The following is a 21,759-nucleotide window of genomic DNA, read 5'->3' as shown; positions in this document are numbered from 1 at the left end:
ACTAAACACAAATAACTATTATAAACCAAGCTATTATCGTGGCTCAGCGTCGGAGACAATCATGGGACAACTGGCTGAATGTGAAGAAAGTCTGTGTATCAGATAACAACACAGTTTTGATGTTAATTTCCTTTTTTCAAAAGAAATTTATTTATTTATTTTGCTATAGGATACATGTACTTGCTAGAGAGACAGAGTGAAAGAAGAAGAGAGAAAGTAAGAAATCTCCCCCTCATCCCGGTGGGGGCAGGATGGCCACACCACAATCTCGTCTCCATTCTCCTCTCAGAGTTCTGGGCATGTACACACAGGTGCCCCGTGTGTTTTTGCAGCTCCCAAGTCTGGGTTTCAAACTGCGCAATTAGCCATGAGGGATGCAGCTCCTTAACCACCATGCCCCCTGCTGGCCCATGTTCATTTCCTGATCTGGATAACTATGCGGCCTTTGCTTTTAGTAGACACACCCTGAGGTTTCAGGAGGAAAGAGGCACCGGGCCTGGCACTCACTCTCCACTGGCTCAGGAGAAAGTTCAGACAGACAAAGGGAGAGTTAGAAGTACGTGAGGCAAGCAGCCTGAGGAGCCCTGCCACAGTGGCGCAAGCAGGAGGCCACTGCTGCAGGGTGCCCGAGGCCACGTGGGGACGCAGGGTTCCAGTCCCGCCTACGCAGGCTGGGCGTGGTGTGCACCTGCGGTCTTAGCTCACTGGGGGCCGGAGCAGGAGACTGACGGGGTGAGACCCTGTGAGACCCTGTTAAAAATCCCTCCTCTCATTTAAGAAAGAAAGAAAAAAAAAAAGAAGGAAGGAAGGGAGAAGGGGGGAAGGCGGACAGGCAGGAAGAAAAGAGGTGAAATTTACCACGTGGGGACTATGATGAGGAATAGGTAAGGTTTTGTTTGTTTGTTTGTTTTTACAACTTTCCTGGCTATCTAAATTTATTTCAAAATAAAAAGCTGAAAAGAAATCACCATAGCTTCAGTAATAGCCGGCACTCAGCAAGTTCCTCATTGTTTGATGTATTATTGCTCATTGGCAAGTCGATTAGAATCCATGAGGCAAATACGGTGATTCTCACCGGCACTTCCGGCCTCACCAGAGTTTCACACAGAGGCCCACCTCAGTTGGGGAGGGACGGGGGAGGTAAGACTCTCCTGCCCTGAGGGTTAGACACACACAGAGCCTGCAGAAGTCAGAGGGGCAGAACAGGAACGAACCTTCCGGGCATTCACCCTACGCCTGGCTTCTACTGGGAGGTTAGGTCCCACCTTCAACTAGTTTAACCAAAGCAATAACTAGACCCAGCTCAATTATAGATACTAAAGTGCCTGAACATCGACACACACACACACTCACACACCCAGCGCACACTCACACACATACTCTCCCACACTCAGACACTCTCACACACACTGTCACACACGCTCACTCACACACACTAGCCCGACAGAGACGGCTGTGTTCTTTATTCACTCTCTAGTGTTCTTCCTTCCGTGTCTATTCCTTTACACATGAGATCTTACTGAAATGAAAAATGATTAGACACGTGAAGAAGTGATGTGGCTCACTGTAAATCAACAGTTAACAAGACCGGGGACCAGACCCAGGTGGCCTGATGTTAAAATCGTCAGATGGGGAAGTTTGACATAGGAACAGAAACTATGTATTTTAAAATGAAAATAGGAAAGATAGAAATAAAAAAAAAAAAAAACAGAGTATTAGAGATGAAGAATTCTTTCAGTGGGCTTATCACCCTGGAGGAAATCAGGTTCAGTTAAAAACAAAACAAAACAAACAAAACGAAACCAATATACAAAGAGGACAACAGAGTCGGGGCAGGGTGGGGAACAGCACACCCAGAGCTGTGCGCATATCAGATGTTCAGTACAGGCAGCTCTGGAGTCTCAGAAAAAGGAGAGGAAATGAAGCAGAGATTTTTACAAAGATAATGACTGGGACCAGCAGATGGCGCAATGGCATGTCGCAGGACACCCACACAGTCAACCATGGTTTGAGTCCTGGACCTGGTGACTTAAACGCCGGACACCAACACAGCACCATAGTTTTTGAGTCCTGGTCCTGGTGACTTAAACTCACATTGTGTGAGTGTGCGCACGTGTGTGTGACAAAGCTCCTGAGAGGAGAATGGAGAAGGGACTGTGGTGTGGCCATCCCCCCAGGAGGTGATTTCGCGCTGTCTCTCTGGTGAGTGTATGCGCCCTATAGCAAAAATCTCTCTCTCCAAAAAAAGGGTAATGACCAACAACTCTTTTGAATGAATGATTCCTAACCACAGACTAAAAAGGCTTAGCAAACCACGAGTAGGATAAATACTAAGAAAACAGCACAGCCAGTGGTTGAAAACGGTCAGAGATAGATGAAAACGCCGCATCCAGGCAGTAACGGTGAGGACTACGGCTGACCTCACATGTACGCCGTGAAGGCCACAAGATGGCGGGAAGCCACTTTTTAAAAGCTGTTACTGCTTCAGGGAGAGAGCACTCCCACCAGGGCTTTACCACTGCGGTTGGTCCACCCCCGGCTTTCCCCAGCTCCAGCTCGCGGGTGCACGTCAGGGTTCCAGGTATGAGCCCGGAGCCTCCCCGTGGGTCGGCTTCACAGAGCACCTTGCTTGGCTGCTGGGCCAGCATCTGGACCAAACGCCATCTTTAAATCGTTGACAGGAAAACCTTTTTATGAAAAAAGTATTATTTTATTGATTATTTTAATTTGACCAGAAAGGGACAGAGTGAAAGAGAGAGAGAGAAAGTGAGAAAGCAAGCCACCAGGTCTGGGACTCGAACCATGGGAGTGCAGCACCCTAAACCACCTTGTCACCTGCCGGTCCCTGAAAGGAAAAATTTCTGACTGGAAATTCAATGTACGGTGAAAATATTTCTCAAAAATGAAAGCAAAATAAAGACATTTCAGACAGACAAAAGCTGGGACAATTTATCTCCATCAGGCTGTCACTAAAAAATATATATATATTTAAAGGGATAAAACAGGTAGAAACCCAGCTTGGTAGGAAGAAATAAAGGACACCAGAAAAAATAAATATGTGGATATATACAGCAGACCTTTAAACTATTTCACAGCTACCTTTTTTAAGCCCTTTTAGAAAGACTACTGACAGGGACCAGCAGTTAATGTAATGGCTATGTCGCTGGACTCCCCTGTAGTCAACCGTGGTTCGTGTCCCGGACCCGGTGGCTTAAAACTCACGCCGGGCGCGTGTGCGTGCGTGCCCAAGATCCCGAGAGGAGAATGGAGGAGAAAGGATTGCGGCGTGGCCATCCCCCCTGGGGGGTGATTTCTGGCTTTCTGTCTCTCTGTCTCTCTCTGTCTGTCTGGCGAGTGCACGCGCCCTATAGTGAAAAACCTCTCAAAAAAAAAAAAAAAAAATTAGACTACTGACTAGTAACAGGGAAGCCGGTGGCCGCTGAGTAGACCCACACCAGCACGTGACGGCTCACTGCTGGCGTGTCTATGCAGTCCGTGTTCAGTGCTCACAGGTTCTAGCTCAAAACTGACTGCGGTGGAGTATTTACAACGCAACAGTGAAGGCTGTAGATCAGGGCTTTCCTTCCTGGAGTGGCTGAGTGTATCTTAACGATCATTCTTTGTACTACAGGCAGAAATAGAGGACGTGACAAAGCAGAAAATGGGACGGTGGCAGTCAGATGCGAACTGGGAGGTCCTTACACTCTTGATGAGGCAGTGGAGTCATTGTTGAAGGCAGGCTAAGTTAAAATAGGGGTATGGGGCTTGGCAAACTTTTCTGGATAGGACCAAAACCCAAATACAATCTTCACTATCTGTGCATTCCAATTCCGTGAATTTGCCATTTGCTAAAATGTATCTGTAACCCCCAAATAAACAACTCGCGGCACTTGCGAGGTCATTCACAGACATGCACAGGGTTCCCAGATTTAGTCACCCAGTGTGCTGCTTGCAAGCGGAGGTCAAATAACATGACATCTTTTCTTCTTTCAGCTTTTAAACTAGTAACAACTGTCATTCCCATGGCTTCCACTATCAAAAGACTGTTTTGTAATTGATATATTATAGAAGAACTTGAGATGATACAAATACCCTGGCTCTCCTCAAAACGTCCCCCACTAATTCTAACACCCAAGGGCGGATTTTGTCTGCCTTGATTACTGAGCTGTTTGCAGACTGGGGATTCGCTTCTTCCCCTCCTCGCACACTTCCTCACGGGAACTCTTCCATGCAGAAGAGCTACCCCGTCTCCCGCATTTATGTGTTTAATTATTCATCTTAGTGTGCACTCGCGGCTGTGTCCTGGTCATACTCCAATGCGTCCTATTTACTCTGTTGCAAATTCCCGCCTTGGCCACGAGCAGCTTCAGGTGTTACTCTGCCGCGTTCAGTCCTTTCTACACGCGCACTTCTGTTCTGGTGCTACAACGTGTCCAGGATCATCTAGTATTTTTTTGGCCCTGGCCTTGGAAGTAACCATGTTTCCAAGGAACTCTGCCCCCCCCCCCAGGGAATGGTTCTTAGACACCAAGATCTGTGATTTCTGGATGCTCCTGGCTACACGGGTATCAGTGAACAGAGCTAGGAAACACGGGTCTACCCTAACTCCTCACGGATCAACACATTGGTTCTGTATGTCCGTGTGTGCATCCATCCACCCACCATCCCTCGAAAAGCACGAGCTCACACAGATACCTCCAACTCCCATCCAACAACACAAACTCATTTCCCTTTTCCCCTTTCCTATCTGTGATCTCTCTGCCGGTAAGAAACTGGGCCCATGGTTCACGATGTATTTACTTATTTGGCCAAGCCTAGGGTCCACGTAAGGCAGTTCCAGAATCGCTGACCCAGACTCCCAATGGAAACCCATTTCCAACTGCAGTACAACACTGGTAGTGTCTTTCTTGCCGTAGCCTTTTAAAATATATATAATCAAAGTACTGCCTCCCACAGTTACTTAGGTGGTGCCTTATTCTTTTCAATGTGGTTATACGAGGGAGGTCTTCAAAACATTCACAGAAAATGTGTATCATGCAAAAACGGCATAGATTTCAAATTGTTTTGCACCAAAATAACCTTGTACTTTGATTTCATTTTTTCACGAACTCTTTGAAGCACCTTGCAGCGCCCGCCTCTAATTAGGCTCAGTTGTTACTGTCTGTAAGCCATCTTGCCTCCCTCCCGGTCCTGGCAGGCGTGAAGGGTTGGCGGGTCTCTCTGCTACGTGAGGAAGGATCACAGTTCTAAGTCAGAGTCACACAAAGAGCTGCATACAGAGGGGCCACTTCCTCCCCATCTCCTCCTTTCCACCTCTCCCACCCAACCCTGGGAGGGGACAAGCGGATTCGTTTCGGGTTTGCCCCTTCTGCCACCAAGCTCAGTCCGTGGCCGGACCTCAGTCACGTTCCATGTTAAACAGGTGCCTTCAGAAAATCTCGACTTCTGAGTCCGTTCCACGTCTGCAGCTTTTCCTTTACAGCACGGATCTGGGTAATTCAGCTTATTACACTTGACAAAAGGCTTTGAGGAAAATCACTGCTCTCCTTAATTGGGTGCAGAGATGGAATCTGGCAGCCGCTTGGGAAAGTATTTGCTAATAATCACGATGAAGCCTAGGACTTCCTGGGGAGGAGGAATCTCAGGTAACTAGAACGCAGCTTCATGGAAATTCTTGAGCAACATTTTCACATTCTGAAACTTTTTTTTTTAATTCGGCATCTCAAAACAACTTGGCCCCATAAGAAATCCTTTTTAAATCTCTGGAAAATTACCAGGTTGGGGGGGGGAGTGGCATAAACATTTGCAAGAGAAAGCATGACTAGTAAGAGTCCCAGACCTTTCTTTGGTGGTTGCTTTTGTTACATAATAACCTCTTTAATGCTCCAGTTGTTCCATTTTCCAATTAATGGGGAAGGAAGCCACCAGAGATGAGTCAGTAAACTTTAAACTTAAAGCTCATCTTTACTATCTGGGAAGGAAAATAGAGTCTTGCAAATGTAGCCCCAGCGCGAGGAAACTGGCAGCTGACGCTGTTGTCTTATTTTGTATTTGGAGAATACTTGGCTCAAAACATGGGAAACAATACTTTAGGATTAAAGTGTGCAGATAGTAAAGTTACATGCCATAGGCATTTCCAAGAGGATAATCAGATGTTTTATAAATTCGGCAAATAAATAGCATAGACCTTTTCACCCATAAAGAAAAAGCAGCCCCACCCCGGAAGCCTTGCTGTGATCTGAGGAGACTAGCCGTTGATGGTGAGGCTGCAGACAGGCAGTGTAACAGGCTTGAGAATGGCCAAGGCTATGGGCAACCCCAGAATCAGTAAGCTGAAAGGGACATGCATTGTAGTCTATGTCAATCAAGAAGTTTCTATAACATATTAGAGGACTGAGCTTCCAACCCAAAAGAGACTCAGGACTAACTCCTGGCCAGGCCATGATGCCTGACTACAAATCACTCCTTAAGCTTGTCTTTTAAGCCTATATAATGGGCATAGTTATGCCAATTTATAGGTGGTACAAATATTAAACTCAATGGGAAGACCTTAGTAAGGGGCCAGCACACAACATGAGTTCAACCGGTAAAGCGTGGCTTTGTGATAGGGTGAGGAATTGAACTTGTCACCTACATTGGAGTATTGGCTCTGCAGCTTATTTGCTGTGTGACTTGAAAACGTCACTTAACTCTCTGAGCCACTGAAAGGCAAGTGGTAATCTGTATTGGCGATAATATTCAGTAACCAACTTTGAAATAGGGATGATAGCAAATAAAATACTTTCAAGGATCAAATGGATTGATACAGGCAGAGAACTTAACAAGGGGCAGGCTCACTGCAGTCCATTTGAACTAGCCATGATTATCATGAACTATGATTATTCAAGCAGCCCACGGAGAAAAATGGGGTGTGCCCAGTGGTAGCAGGAAACTATTACAGAGAGTGCCATGCCAGGACTGATGCAGAGTTTTAGAAGGTGCTGTTCTGGCAACATACATTGATAGCTTAAGCGTACACATAAGCTCACTCAACTCTGTAAACACTGTGTCAAGTGGCTTAACCCCAGTGGAGAAGGGCCATGTGGAGGTCAAGAGGATGGCAGCTAACACACCCACAGCCGTCTGGCCGCAGAGGACAACAGCCCTGTTGGTGTCTTATGCAAACCCTCCCCTCCAGGAGGCATGCTTCAACATATCTGGTTCTATGGAGATAGAGAACAAGTCCTTATGGTGAGTGAGACGCTGAAATCTTAGTGCTGGGGTGCTCGGTCTTTCCTCTTGCAATCATGCATCCTCTGGTATGTTTATTTAAGTTCCAACTCATGAAAAAAAACAATAGAAAGAAAACTAATGGGGCCACTCTGTCCTTATTTCCAAACACACTGAAAAATGGTCATCTCCTGCTATACTGATACAGTTATGCAGGGAACTAAGTAGCTGTTTGAGCCTTATTTCACTTAAACTCACACAGAAAAGCATGCATTTCAGTAACTTTCTAGGATTGTTTTTTCCCAGACAAGGTTTTGTCTCTCATCCTTTTCCTTCTTTCTTTTATTATTATTATTGTTATTATTATTATTTTAGGTTTTTGCCATAGGGTGCATGTGCTTGCCAGAGAGACTTTGAGAGGGAAAGTAAGAACTCACCACCCAGGGGAGATGGCCATGCCACAATCTCTTCTCCATTTTCCTCTCGAGATTTTGGGCAAGCATGCACACATGATAAGTGTGATTTTTCAAGCACCAGGGCCAGGACTCAAATTGCAGTCGTCTAGGTGGGAGTCCAGTGCCTTAACCATCATGCCACCATTGGGTGTTTCTTCTTTCTTACAAAATAAGCTGATGTAAATAAGGGTGACGACACCCCAGGTTTCCTGGAGGAGGAAATTCCTATAGTCCCACACGCTTTGTTCTCTAGTCCAAATTCAAGAATGTTCTGGAAACCCAAAGTTTCCTTATAACTCATGGATGCAAAAACTCAACCTGAGCTGACCCAAGTTCCTAAATTTTAAAAACTGATCTCGCTCGGTTTGAACGTTACACAGATCACAACATACTGAGACCCCGCCGGGTGCAGTTTTATCCTCCTGCTATCTGCACTGTGCTCCTGAAACCCTCACAGCTTTGAATTCTGAATAAACTGGGCCCCAAGGCTTCCAGACATGGGACTGTGGACCTGCAGGAGTCACTGATGCTGCTGTGTTCCAAGCCTGGCTTGATGGAAACTGTCAGTGACAAGGGCCACTACAATTTTCTTTAAACCGTCTTCTTTTCAAACCAGAACTTGGGTTGAGCCTTCAAGTTGCTGGCCTCATGATTTAAAATGAGCAATAATCACTCAGAAACGTCACCCACAATGTCGCGCCCATGGAGTGACTTCACTATAACTCAGACCATACAAAGGTATACAGAAAATACCCAGCAGTGGGGACAGAGTCACAGATGTGTGGAGTCACCAAGACCGCGTGTCCTCCTTGGGGCGCACGGTGTCCTCAGGAGCTGCTCTTTTGGAAGCCTGGCCATCCTGGACACTGTTCAACCCTTCTGCATTAACTGGCAAGGTGCCCAATGGGGCAGGTCTATTCCTCTGCCGGGTTCCATTCCCTCATGGGGGAAGCAGGGAGCATGCCACCTGCTACTCAGGGCTTCTGGGATGAAATCCTATGCCCGGCAAGCAGAAATAGCACTTAGCTTCTTCCACGCCCTCTTTTCCCCTCCCCTCTTCCCTCCCTCCACTGGCTGAGATGACATCTGGAGACGAGCTCCAAGCAGAACGTGCGACACGCCCCTTATTCCACGTGGGTAAAGAGGTACATGCACCGTGGGGCAAGGCTGAGCATTACGAGGTGAAGGAGTTGACTTTGTATGGAGGTCTTCACCAACCTCGAACTGAGAACTTCCAAGGAAAACAGAATGGGATGAACTGCAGGGAGACTCCTGTCAGGACCGAGGAGGGCTGGGGGCAGTAATGTCATTTAAGGGTACCGGTCACTCATGAGCGTGTGGCCTCACTGAGCGTAGATGTGGCTGAAACACAAGGGAGCCCAAATTCCCGCAGGTGGTCCTTAAACCCGAAGTTCTCTGTGCTGTCCGCACGGCCAGCCGGCCCAGCCCTGAGCCTCGGGTGCTGGGCGGCCCTCGAGGTCTGCAGGTGGTTTCAGTATTGTAGCTCAGGTTGACTCCCGCCCCAGATGGCAAGCCTGCACCTCTGGGATGATGAATGGAAACAGCCAAGGACCTGCCATTGCCTATTTCCCCCACTCTCGCGGTCCTGCCTGCCTGGCGGCGGTGTGCTCCACCAGAGAGCCCAGAGGCACAGAAGCTGTTCCCGGGGTGCCCCGCCTGCTCTGTGAGGCCCCTAGCTTCCCGTGGGGAGCACAACTGGCTTGACCCACAGGCCCAGGCGGAGGTCTCCACCCGCCGACCTGAATGCAGCTTTCCTGCCCCGCAAGACGCAGACGGAAAGGCGCAGCGGCCTTGGTTGGTGGGGTGGGGAGCGGGTGAAGACTGATTGGAAGCACAGAACAGAGAACGTTAATGTTTAACCGACAGTGGCTCCACGGGAACCTGCCCGACGGGCACCAGCGCTCTCCCACCTGGGGCTTTCCCACTCCTGGTCATCCTTGTCTTTGTCTTCCTTGGCGTCTCCAGCATGTGGGTGTTTCTGCACAATCCGCATCCCACCAGCTTTCACTGGAACGAGAACAGAGGGGGTGTGAGGAACGTGACAATGGGACCACTGCCACAGCAGACCAGCTTGAGGGGCCTTGGCGCCCTCTGGCCACTGGTCAGAGGACCCAGCCGTGACTTTCCTTAACTGGGGCAGGTTAGCGTCCTTTGGGGGAGACTGCACATGGCCAAGTGCTCAATGATCGCTCCCCCCAGATCCACTTAGAAACCTTCCAAGCCCTTGTTTTGTTTTGTGCTTGCTTCTCAAGAGATCTGTAAGAGCAACCAGAGTCCGAACCGCGTGGAGAGAGCGGCTGCCCTGCAGTTCCCCTCAACCTGACACAGGGCTCGGTTAAAGCTTGCCCTGTCATATTTGCTCTCTCAAACATCTGTGATGCTCGTGATGGGTGCCAGAGCCATGGGTGACCTGGGACAGCTTCTGTGCCAGACACAGTCTAGTCAAGTGGCAGCAAAGACTTCCATGGCAGCTTTTCCCGAACTGTGTTGTGAAACTCTACTGCTGTTCGACGTTAATTCAGCTTTCACAAACAGCTTCATGGACGTAGCAGTCACGTAGGACACAACTTACCCATCCATGTTAACAGGGCAATCAGTGGCTTGGAGCACAGAGGACAAGCACCATGACTATTCTCAGAATGGGTCCATCATCCCAACAGAAACCCTGCACCCTTAGCAGTCCCTCCGCACTCCCCTTTCACCAGCTCCGGGCAGCGAGTCACCTGGACAGCTGGCCGCTGATATCAGAAAACGCGCGTTCTTTGGTGACTGGCTCCCCTCACTTGGCATATTCTCCTTGTGCTCTGTGGCATGACGCAGTGTCTCACTGCTTTTTATTGCTAAACAGTATTCCGCTGCACGGATATCCAGCGTTCTAGCCGTCCCTTCATCCGCTGGGGGATGCCCGGGCTGCTTCCACTTTGGCTGCTCTGAACAGTGCGACTCTGAGCAGCTCGCACTCAGGCCTTCCTGTGGACGTGCCTTCACTTCCCTGGGAACACACTGTGGGGGGGGAGCTACTGGGAACAGGGTCACGCTGTGTCTACCCACTCGGAGAACTGCCAAACTGCTTTCCAAGGCCACGGCACGACTTTCTTTCTTTTCTTTCTTTTTGGAGAGGTTTTTGCTATAGGGCATGTGGGCTCACCAGAAAGACAGAGAGAGACAGAGACAGAAAGCGAGAAATCACCCCCCAGGGGGAACGGCCGTACTGCAATCCCTTCTCCTCTATTCTCCTCTCAGGATCTTGGGCACACACACACACATGCCCCGCATGAGTTCAAGCCACTGGGTCTGGGACTAGAACCATGGTCGACGACATGGGAGTCCAGCGACATAGTCATTACGCCATCTGCTGGTCCCCATGGCACTACTTTCCATTCCCATCAGTATGTGGGTTCTAGTCCCTCCACAAGTTCGTCTATACTCATTATCGTTTCTCTTTTCATTGTAGCCATCCTAGTGGGTGTGAAGTGCTCTCACTGCGGTCCGACTTGCGTTTCCCTAAAGGCTGCCATGTTGACACTGTTTTGCAAGAGGGGCAGGGAGGACCCAGGGTTCTAGGCTCTCATAAGGGACATGCTAGGCTGAACACGGTTAGGTGGGTTTCCTCAGGAGAGACCTTCTTGGCCTCCAGCGTGCCAACCTGCCCCAGGAAGATGTGAAGCGGGCGGGGCACGCGGTCCCTTCCACATCCATCTGGCCACAAGACTTCCTTTCTCGTTTGTCTGCAGTCATACCAGTTACCGTCCTTGAGGATGACCATGATCCATGGAGAAGAGCTTGGGAATGCTGGCCCTAGGTCCCAGAGTGAGCCTTGCGCTGTGGTCACCAGCACGTGCTTTGAACCAGCAAGTTCCTCCATGTGCTGGCTGTGAGGTCTCAGACTACCACCCAGATTCTCAAGGCCTCACCGCTTCATCCACAGAAAGCGGGTAAGCCTAAGTGTGAGATGCTCACAGGAGGAAGGAGGAGTTCCATGGGTCCTGGCACGGGAGGAGCACTGTGCAGATGGTAGACCCCTCCTCTCTCTCTGCGGGCCCAGGTCCCCGGCGCAGGCCTCCCCGAGCCCCACCCTTCCCCGAGAGCTACTCAGTCCTCTGCCTCTCTACAGCTGGCACCACATGATGCCGTCCTCCAGTGGGGGCCGGATTTAGCTGGACTGCTGAACTACCACAGCCCAGGACGCGTGTCTACACTGCTGATAAACAGACTGGCAGTAGCCTCAGGCTTACACGTGTCACATTTATTAGCCTTTGATGTCCCCGGGAGCCTTTGCCTGCCCCTGACCTCGGGGAGATGAAGACGCCTGTGCCTCAAGGTCTCATGGCAGCTGCCCATGTGCGAAGGGCAGGAGAGAGCCCGTCAACTGAAGAACTGTGCTCACACAGCGTGCCCGCCAGCCGAGTGTGGACCCTCAGTCTCCCTCCCCCTCCACCCTCCTTTTCCACAGAAGGGGACATGCTGCTTTGGAAAGAAGAAAACAATGCTGTTCAGTAATCCCAAACTCCGCTTTTTACCCCATCAATTGACTCCTAGTTTTATTTCCATTTCCAGAATTCATCAGGTCTTCACTGGACGGGGACTTTATGTTTCCCATCCCTTCCTCGATGTAATCATTTTAGGCTTACTTGTCTTGCTTTTTGTTCAATAGGGTTTCAAAAAGCTCATGGAAGTGTGTATTATGAGAGAACACTGAATAGATTTCAGCTTTTTTGGTAACAAAATAAGCTTATCCCTAATTCCATTTTCCATGAACGGCTGGAAGTCCCTTCATGTATTCGATCACTTTATTAACCGAGGCCCCTGGGAGTCGACTCCTGCTGTTCCTGTCTGTCTGCCAGTTCTTGCTCTTGAGCTGGGTGATCATGGATTGTGAGCCTGTCTTCACTGGGCCTCATCAGGGAATCCTATGGGGCCTGCAGTGTGAACAGCAGCCCTCGAGTGAGACGGGTTACTCTTCGACTAGGAGCACGGGCACCTGCCATCCTTCTACAGCGGATTTCTCATAATAGAAAACTCCAGAAGAAACAAATTCTCGAGGAGATGTGGTCTCCATTTGGACCCGGGCTGGGACAGCCCAGGCTCCTGGCCATCACGCTGTGCTGCTGGGCAGCTTTCCTTTCTGCATCCTTCCTGGGTTTAGCCTCTGAGTCCCCACTTTATGCTGGGGCCTCGAGTGCTCCCCGCCTCCCGTGAGCACCAGCGGAAGGCTAGCCGTCTGAATTTTGGCTCCTTCATTTTTAGTTCCTCAGGACTCCTCCTCACGAGCATAGGTTAAAACCAAAACCAAACCAAACCGGAGAGGGGCCATTTCCAGGTAGCTTTTTAATCTAAGATTTCCCCGGATATGTAGTCTACTGCACCATTAAATATGGAGGTTGGCAATAAAACGAGTGTGTTAATTTCCCACTCTCCTGAAATGTACGTTCTGACAGCTGTGAATGTTTTTGGCTACAAGAGCCTAGAACCGTCTCACTGAGATTTTTGTTTGTTTGTTTGTTTGTTTATTCACCCTCGCCCTCATCCCTCACCCACCAGAAATCGATCCAAGATGTTGTAATGGGCTGAACTGTTTCCCTAGAATTCCTGAGTTAAGTGTCAACACTCATAAATGCAGGCTGGGAGACGGGGCCTTTAAAGAGGGGACGAAGTAAAAGTGAGGTCCACAGAGTGGGCCTGAATCTGCCAGGACTGGTGTCCTTGTGAGAAAAGGAGGAGGTGCCAGGGTGCACAGAGCACTCGGAGGAAAGGCCACGAGAGGATGCAGCGAGCAGGCAGTGGACCGAGGAGAAAGGCTCAGGAGAAGCCAGACTCAGCAACACCCTGACCTTGGACTCCCAGACTCCAGATCTATGAGAAATAAGCACCTGCCGTCTCGGCCACTGGGACAATGCTATTGTTGTGGCAGCCCAGCAAACAAATGCAGATGCCTGTTCAAAGATGATCTTCGAGGGCCAGCACACGGCATAGTGGTTATGTCGCTGGATTCTAACATGGCCAACTATGGTTCAAGTCCTGGATCCTGTGGCTTGAAAATCACACCATGTCAGAGGAGAATGGAAGAGAAGAGACTGTGGCACGGCCATGACCCTGGGGGTTGAATTCTCACTTTCTGCCTCTCTAACTCTGTCTCTTTCTCTCTCTGGAAAGCACATGTGCCCTAAAGCAAAAACCTGTTAAAAAAAGAAAACCAAAAAATGATCTCTGAATCATTTCAACTTTAAACTACAGCTCAGATGTGTTCTATGAAGGGACCAGAAATAAAAGAGCTGCATGACTAACTGCAGAGAACATTGGCAAGGTGTGACAAGGGGACACCGATGTGACAGAGTCTTCGGAAGTGGTCATAGTGCAGCGCGTCTGCTCCTCTGCTGAGCAAGCACAGCGCCAGGGCCCAGTCGCCGCACGAGCCCTCGTCCAAACGCGGTATCTAGAAATAATTAACGCCATTAATCCCTCTCGGTCTGCTTGGTGATTAATGTGGCAATAAAACGTGGCAATGATAATAATAACTCAAGGCTGAGACAGATCCAAGAAAGACAGCAGCACCTGTTTACCGTCGTGTCACACGGTGTAGACCTCTCACTTGTGAAACCACAAGGCAGAGCTATTTTTGTAGAAATCTTCGCAGATTTGTACATCTATGTATTTTTAGTTGTGGTTGATACTCTAAGGAGAGCTTCAAATGCAGAGACTCACGAGCTTCCTTGGGCAGGAGTGCTGTGCAGAGGTTAAGGGCATGGATCCAAAGGGTTGGAACCCCAGCTCTGCCTGCGTGTGTGGGCCTGTCTGCGCTGTGCCCGGAGAGGTGACAGCGATCCTCCCCACCAGATGGAGCTGAGGGGAAGTGAGTTAGCACCTAGGCACTGTCCCCACTGCCTGGCACACAGGCATGCTCACCACTGCCAGTCCGACTGAGCACTGGTGCCTACAGACCCGCAGTGCTCGCACCTTAGTGCTTCGCCGTCTCTCCGCCAGTTCCCCCCCACGTAAACAAATGAAGACGATGGTACTGACTTGGGGGTAGTTGAGGAGTGGAGAACGAAGCCCTGTAAGGTGCCTGCCCACTGCGGTGCTGACCGTGTGGCCGGTGACACCCACTGAAAGCAACACCATTACATCACCCCTAAGTCAGGGAGCTATGGAGAGCCATGGGTCCTAGGTGACCCTCCAGCTTTCGATCTTCTCCATCACTGCCCTGGGCCAGGCACTGCTGCCACCACTGTCTAGTCCTCAGCCATGGAGGGGACCCTGGAGCTGGCTGCCCCAATTCACACAACTCATGAGAGCTAGATTTGATCCAACAGCCTGGCCCTCTTACTTGGACAGAGACCTCTGCTTGCTTGGCCTCCTTCCAGAAAACAGCCTGTGGCTTCTTAGGGGGAAACACAGGGACAGCCTTCTGCTAGGAGCTGGTTATGACACCGCCAAGCGAAATAGCTCCCCACCCACACGGTAAAGGGATGCGGGGGCTTCTTCCATGGCCATGCTGGCAGGGGTGATGGCATGGAGGGAGTGGATGGCTACCTGTCACCCCAGCCACGTGCCCTGCAGGGTGCCTGTCTGTCACAGGCTTGGTTCACGCTTCTAGAAGAACTGATCGCTTCTAGAAGAACTGATCGTGGGAAGAGGGACAGCGTCACTCACTGTACTGGGGAGGCCCTGGCCCGGGGCGCACCTTCCAGGGAGCTCAGGAGGGGTGTTCACCCACACATCTCACGGGCGTTGGAGCACGGCTTGCCATTGGACGCTACCTTTGCTCCTGCCTGAGGAGAGCCACTGAAACGTCATCAGGGAGGTAATCCACCTACAAGAAGAGGTGAGAGGTTCTGGGGGCTGTTCAGGTGGGAAAAAACAAAGAAAATGAAAGCGCAAACGGCACCCTGGGGTTAGGTCAGCCCGGCCATCTCAGGCAGAGCAGTGCGGAGGGAAGCTGGGGAGGCCGGGGTCGGGACAGGGAGAGCGGGTGACTGCAACTTCCTGACTGCAACTGGACGAGGAGTGTGGTCTGTCTCAGCCAAGAGAACGGGCTCCAGGAGGAGAGGGGAGACAGTCCTGGCAAGCAGAGACTCACGCCTCTGGAGGCTCCTGCACCCAAAGGTGGGCACCCTGCAGAGAGAAAGTGGAGCGGAGACAGGGCGCGAGGCAGAGTGTGTGTATGCGGGGGGGCGACAGCCTAGCCCTGCACACGAATGTGGGGGACCCTGTGAGAACCCCGTCCCCAGGACTAGGTGGGTTCTGACAGTGTCTTCTGGGTGAGACTGCACAGCTGGAAGAAATGGCTGGTCCAGGCACTGACCCCTGAGCATCCCTGAACTTGTACCCGAGGGCTTCCTCTCTAAGGAGGCCAAGGAGAAAGAGAGGAGACTGCTATTCTGCACCTGCACTGTGAGGTTTCAGGGCTCAAACCGCACGGGGGTGGTCCTTCGCTTTCCAGAGGGGGAAATGCAGTTCAGGGTGTGGGCCCGGGCCCATGGCCTCTGACTCCAGATTAGAAAGACGGGGCGGTCTTCCGCTCACTACACTTTGACCCAAAGGCAGGCTAGGTGTGACTGGGCCAGGACCTGCCCTTCTGAACTGTGTCGGCTGTGGGAGGTGGTGGCGCAGAGGAGTTATCAGGGTATCCCTGGGTGAAAGAAGGGGAGTAGTTTCAAAAAGTCCAGGGGAAAGTAAGATCCACTGGGAAGGGCTCCGGGGAACTCTGCTCTGGGGATCGGAGGCCGAGGCGGGGGAGTGTGGGGTTTGCCAACCCCATTCCCAGCTCCTTGCAGTTGGTTTGGGCTGATGAACTGAGTCTGGGACGGCAGCAGGGGAGATGGAGACCGTGGCAGGCGGCTTCACTGCTTCCCCCCACCCCTGGGGCCTACGAATGTGCTGGGTTCCTCAGCAAGGAAGGACTAAGGTCACAGGCCGGACACCTTAAATTGGGATTATTCTGGAGGACCCAGTTGGCTTCACGCACAAGAGTCTTTCAACATGGAAGAGGGAGGCAAAAGTCAGGGACGGAGTGAGAAGAGCATGAGTGCGCACTGCGGGCTCTGAGGACCGAGGGGAGGCGACAGCCCAGGAGTGAAAGTGACACCAGAGGATGAAAAGTCAGAAAAATGAATTCTCCAGAGCCTCTGGAGGAACCAGCTCAAGTTCCACCTGGATTTTGGCCCCCCTGAGCCCCATTTGGGTTCTCACAGCCACAACTGCAAAGTAATTAAGCTGTTCTGTGTCGAATCTCTAAGCTTTCTGTAACCTGTCAGAGTGGCTGTCGGACACTCAGGAGGCCGTGTGCCACTCCAGGCACCCCTGGACGCTCCACGGGGCCTTGGCATGGGGACTGTCCCCTCAGCAGCAGACACTGCACTGCTGGGATGGCAGTGTTTCATACTGGAATGGTAGTGTCCCATGTTAGCACAGCAGTGTCACGTGTTGGCATGGCAGTGTCACGTGTTGGGATGGCACTGTCATACAACTGGAGGTACCTAGGCCTCTCAGTTGTCCCTTGTAGGAGGAGGGCTGTCTAGGAAAGAAATCTTGATTTGTTCAGCTACAACAATTCTGGGTCGTCTGTTACAAACACAAGTATCGCTTCATATCTAAGCTAATCCTTTTCAACAAAACCGAATGCTCCATATTTAAACTACAGGGTTGCTGACATCGGCAAGGGAGAGGCAGACACCAGGCCAAGTAGCGGGCTCAGGGCTCTGGCTGAGCTGAAAAGACTGCCCCATACAGAAGATTCTGGAAGGGCCGGCCAGAGAACAGAGGGAGGTCTGCAACCACTTCAGAAATCTGATGGCCTGCCTGCACTGGAACTTCTGAGAAAACACAGGACTCAGGCTCTTTCTCTCCCCTGGCAGGCTGGGAGGCAAAGCAGACCCGTTCCCTGGCCCCTCCATCTCTGACTGGTAACTGAGCCCAGAACCCTGGGGCCTGCTTGGCAAATTTGTGGCCATTTGGTTAACTTGATGGAGACAAATCAGACTTCTGTTTATAACAAAAGGAAGGCCTAGATAATCTGAAAACCTTCCCGAAAGATAATTCAGGGAGAATGATCACCCACAGACATTTCAATACGTCTGTACTCACGTCTGACTGATTAACATAATCGAGAACTGAATTACTTTACAGTTACTGAAAACAGCCAAATGGTCTATTTCCTATTTCATTTTAATAAATACAATCGTGTTTATCTTTCCACTTGATTCAGTTTCTAGAAAGGATGTAAAATCTACTTGTCAAGGAAAACCATATGTGAAATTAGTAACATTCAAAGCTATCACACATCAGAGTCTGGAGAACTTTACTGACACATGGTTTTGGGCTCCCCTGGGGAATGGAGGGGAATGGGCCAGTGAAATATATTTAACAGAGACGGTGTCCACATCCCTGCCACAGCCTGGTGAAGACGGCGGGAGTGGGGAATGGTGTGGCTTACAGTCATGCCCTCCTCTCAGCTGTGGACTGCTGCCCCTGCCACTGCCCGGGACAGAATCTGGCGGTGACTTTGCCAATCTGCATTTGCAGTAACTCTCAAAAAACAAGTAGCGTGACTCCATGTCTCTGCAAGTATTTTGCAGCCCATAGCAGCTGTGAGGTCTCGAATCAGACTGGGTTACTCCCACAGAGGACTACAGACACCCGCATGTTTGCCAGACCAGCAGCGGGCAGCCGGCCCTCATAGCGACACTTGGTATTTGCACAGAACTTTTATTACAACCTTGGAAGTTGGGCTGCTGAGGTTCACAGAGGCAGAGGCCCTGCAGGCTGCTCCCTGGGTCACCAATGGCACTGTCCATGGTATCTCATTGGGAAGGGGACTGCTAATTGAAGGAGTTAAAAGTAGTTAAAGTGCTGGACTTCCACATGGGTGACCATGGTTCAAGTCCCAGACCTGGTGGCTGGAAATTCATGGCGGGCACATGTGCCTGTGTACCCAAAATCCTGAGAGGAGAATGGAGAAGGGACTGAAGTGTGGCCATTCCCTCTGGGGGGTGATTTCTCATTATCCTTCTCTCTGGTGCGTACACATGCCATAAATACATACATACACACACAAAGTGCTTAGATCTACACCACTGGCACACGGTAACAACCCACTTCAGTTACAATTCTACCTTAACAGGCCGTGAGGACCACAGGCATGTGCAGCCTGGCCTGCTCTCTAAGAGAGTGGGGGTGAGAGGTGAGGGATGCCCTGGGGACATACCTGGGAACTACTGACCCTAACCTACTGCCTAATCCAGTGCCGGCCCCTGGGGATAAAGACGTCAGTAAGACCTCCCAGCCCTAAAAGCAAGAGGCCAGTCCGCAATAACTGCCGTAAGGAAAGGAGGCGTGTGGTGGGTGGTGGAAGTGGGGCGGGGGTACAGACAGCGATAAAGAGAAAACGCAGGAGAACACCAGGAGAGCCACTGTCAGAGGTTTTATTATTTCCGACTGAGGATTTAAGCACAAGTCTTTGTTATCCAATTTAAGCGCTTAATGAAAGTGCTCCCAGTGTCTTTGAGGCAGTTATTTTGATTTATGGACTGTGCTGTTGGCGCCTGCGATGATTATCCCTTAGTACAGGGGGTTGCCCTTTTTCCGAAACGTCCCCTCTGTAGAACCGCCTACTCTCCAGCAACGCCAGACTAAACAAGGACGCCATGAACTTCCTGCTAAAAACGCCTTCGGCCGGGTCCTGAGGAACGTGGGAGAGCACCTCTGGGCAGCTGGGAGAGGCCAGATGCCGTGCTCCACCAGGGTGCCTTCTACCCTCCAGGCCTCGCCCCTTCCTCAACCTCCGGCCGCGTCTACCAGTCCTCGGAAAATGCTGAATGACACGACAGCTGTGGCCGGACCTGCCTCCAACCACTACCGGGGAGTGGAGTCCACCTGGGAGTGAACTGCCCTGGGCTGTGGCCCTCAAGAGGGGCCCCCTGAAGCGGGACTGTGGGAGCCAGAGCTCCGGCCGGGTCCCAGCAGCAAGGGCCACCCACCCTGTGACTGGCCCAAACCTCCAATTCCACAGAAGAGGAACTCTGAGCCTAGAGAAGTGAAGTGGCACCCCTCAAACCGAGACCCCAGGATCACTGCTACGGCAGTAGCCAAGGTTGCCTCTTCTCTGGCTGAAAGAAGCCACATAATTTGTCGTTCACAAAGCTGTTTCCTTCATGACTTACAGAAAAACCAGGGTCCGGTGTGCCATTTCACCCAGGAGTTAGTGTGTACACGCTCGTACCTCCAGTCTCAAACAGCTCCGTGTCTCTCTGTGCAGTTTACTTACTACTGCTCAGGCCTGGCTAGCCCAGCAGATACCCTTTAACGCCTCTCCCGACCCTAAGGAATGGAGAGCCCCGGGCCCCTCTGCCCAGTGTAAACGGAGTGGTTCCAGGCGCTGCCTAGAACACCCAGATCTTCAGGGCACTGTGATGTGGGCCCCCTGTGGTAAGAATTAAAGGTTAGACTTAATTGTTTTTTCTTTTTTTTGGAGAGGTTTTTGCTATAGGGTGCATGTGCTTGCCAGAAAGAGAGAGACAGAGAGATAGAAAGTGAGAGATAACCCCAGGGGGGATGGTCACACAATCCCTTCCCCTCCATTCTCCTCTCGGGATCTTGGGCACGCACGCACACACGCCCAGTGTGAGTTTAAGCCACCGGGTCCGGGACATGAACCGCGGTTGACTACATGGGAGTCCAGTGACATAGTCATTACACTAACTGCTGGTCCCCAAAGTTAGACTTATTCTTAAAGGAAATTCCCTTGAGGTGCATTTTTAAAGTTTACTTCTTCCATGAGAGATGGGCAGAGGGAGGGGGCTCCAATGGGTTTTGCACGCTGTGATCCACTCAGCCTTACCCAGCATGCACGGGGAGGTTTTAGGGTACCAATCCGGACCTTCCACGTCGTCTCAGCAAGGCAGAGAGAGCACTGGTACTGCCGTGTCACCAAGGCTGGCATTACCGTGGAATGATTTCCGAAAACCCTGTGTCTCAAGTCCTGTCTCAACAGGTAGCCATTTTTCTACCCTCCCACCAGATTTGTTGTTGGTAAGAGCCCTGAAAAATTACCTACTCTAGAAGTTAATCTACGTAAAGCGCAGCTCCTACTCGGCGTGTCAGGCAGAGAATTCGTGGCCCATGGGGGACAGCAGGTAAAAGCAAAGGGAATTTTCACTGCAAGGAGAGGGCACAAACATGCCGTGAAAAGCCATGTTTCTCCAAGGGTCCTGCCTGTTCCTACAGGACGGGTTTATAGCGTAAGGTACACGATAAAGACCCTAACGGACACCGCAGAGCCTTGCCCTGCTCAGCAGTGTCCTTCCATATGGATGGCTTGTCACTTTAAAGCGGAGCAAAAATGAAAACCCACGGGTTTGGACAGAGTCCGAAAAGCAAACAGGAACTGTGGCAGAAAGCAGCCGCTGGCACAGAAGGGCTGCTTGGATTCCTATTTTTCAAAGAAAGAGGTTCCTATCTGGATTTAACATCCTTAGCTCAGAAGTTTAGGACTTGGCTTTTTTTTTTTTTTTTTTAAAAAGCACTTTTGAGAAAACTCAACGTGAAAGAAATTGGGAGTAAAAGAATCATAGAGTGACTAATGATAAAACTTGTTTCCGCTCCTTTGGTTCTCTTGTCCCGGTGAAATGTCAGCCTTTAATTAATCATCACCATCGTATTAAAAACACTGACTTTTCATTGTTTCTGTTTCTCGTTTTCTTAAAAAGCTGCGCATTCGCAGCAAATCTGAACTGTCAACACTTTGTTTTAAAACTTGTGCGACAGGACTTAGTCTGGTCTCGCATTTGCATGCAACTCCCACAGGTAGCCACGCTCCGCACACTTTGCAAAGAAACGGCTGAGTCTGACTGTCCCGGGAGTGGCGCTCTTGGGCTGCCAGGTGGCGGGTCCCGCAGACTGTGTCCTCCGCGGAGCCCACACTCACCTGCGCGCGAGCAGGAGGGCGTTGGGACCCGGTCCTGGGCCCACAGACCCCTCTGTGGAGCCCCCGCCCGCGCCCCCAGTCCCGGCGACCACCGGTTCGAGCCCGCCCTCGGCCCGCGCGCGAGGAGAGAAAGTGGAAGCGATCAGGACCAGC

General features: G+C 50.8%; 1 protein-coding gene across 1 annotated transcript in view; it reads right to left on the bottom strand.

Annotated features, from left to right (window-relative positions):
- DAP (death associated protein) overlaps positions 1-21,745 on the bottom strand; it is a gene marked incomplete at its 5' end in the record, with an annotated part of 63,971 nt that extends 42,226 nt beyond the window's left edge. The window contains 2 exons of the mRNA XM_027769886.1: positions 9,596-9,692; positions 21,607-21,745. Coding sequence (XP_027625687.1) covers positions 9,596-9,692; positions 21,607-21,745 — 236 coding nt within the window. The remainder of the gene's footprint in view (positions 1-9,595; positions 9,693-21,606) is intronic.
- Between the last annotated feature and the right edge of the window lie 14 nt (positions 21,746-21,759).

The sequence above is a fragment of the Tupaia chinensis genome, unplaced genomic scaffold (genome assembly GCF_000334495.1).
Source record: "Tupaia chinensis unplaced genomic scaffold, TupChi_1.0 Scaffold000096_1, whole genome shotgun sequence".
In the NCBI taxonomy this organism is placed as follows: domain Eukaryota; kingdom Metazoa; phylum Chordata; class Mammalia; order Scandentia; family Tupaiidae; genus Tupaia; species Tupaia belangeri.
The sequence above is the reverse complement of the archived record's forward strand: the minus strand, read 5'-3'. Positions and strand labels throughout refer to the sequence as shown.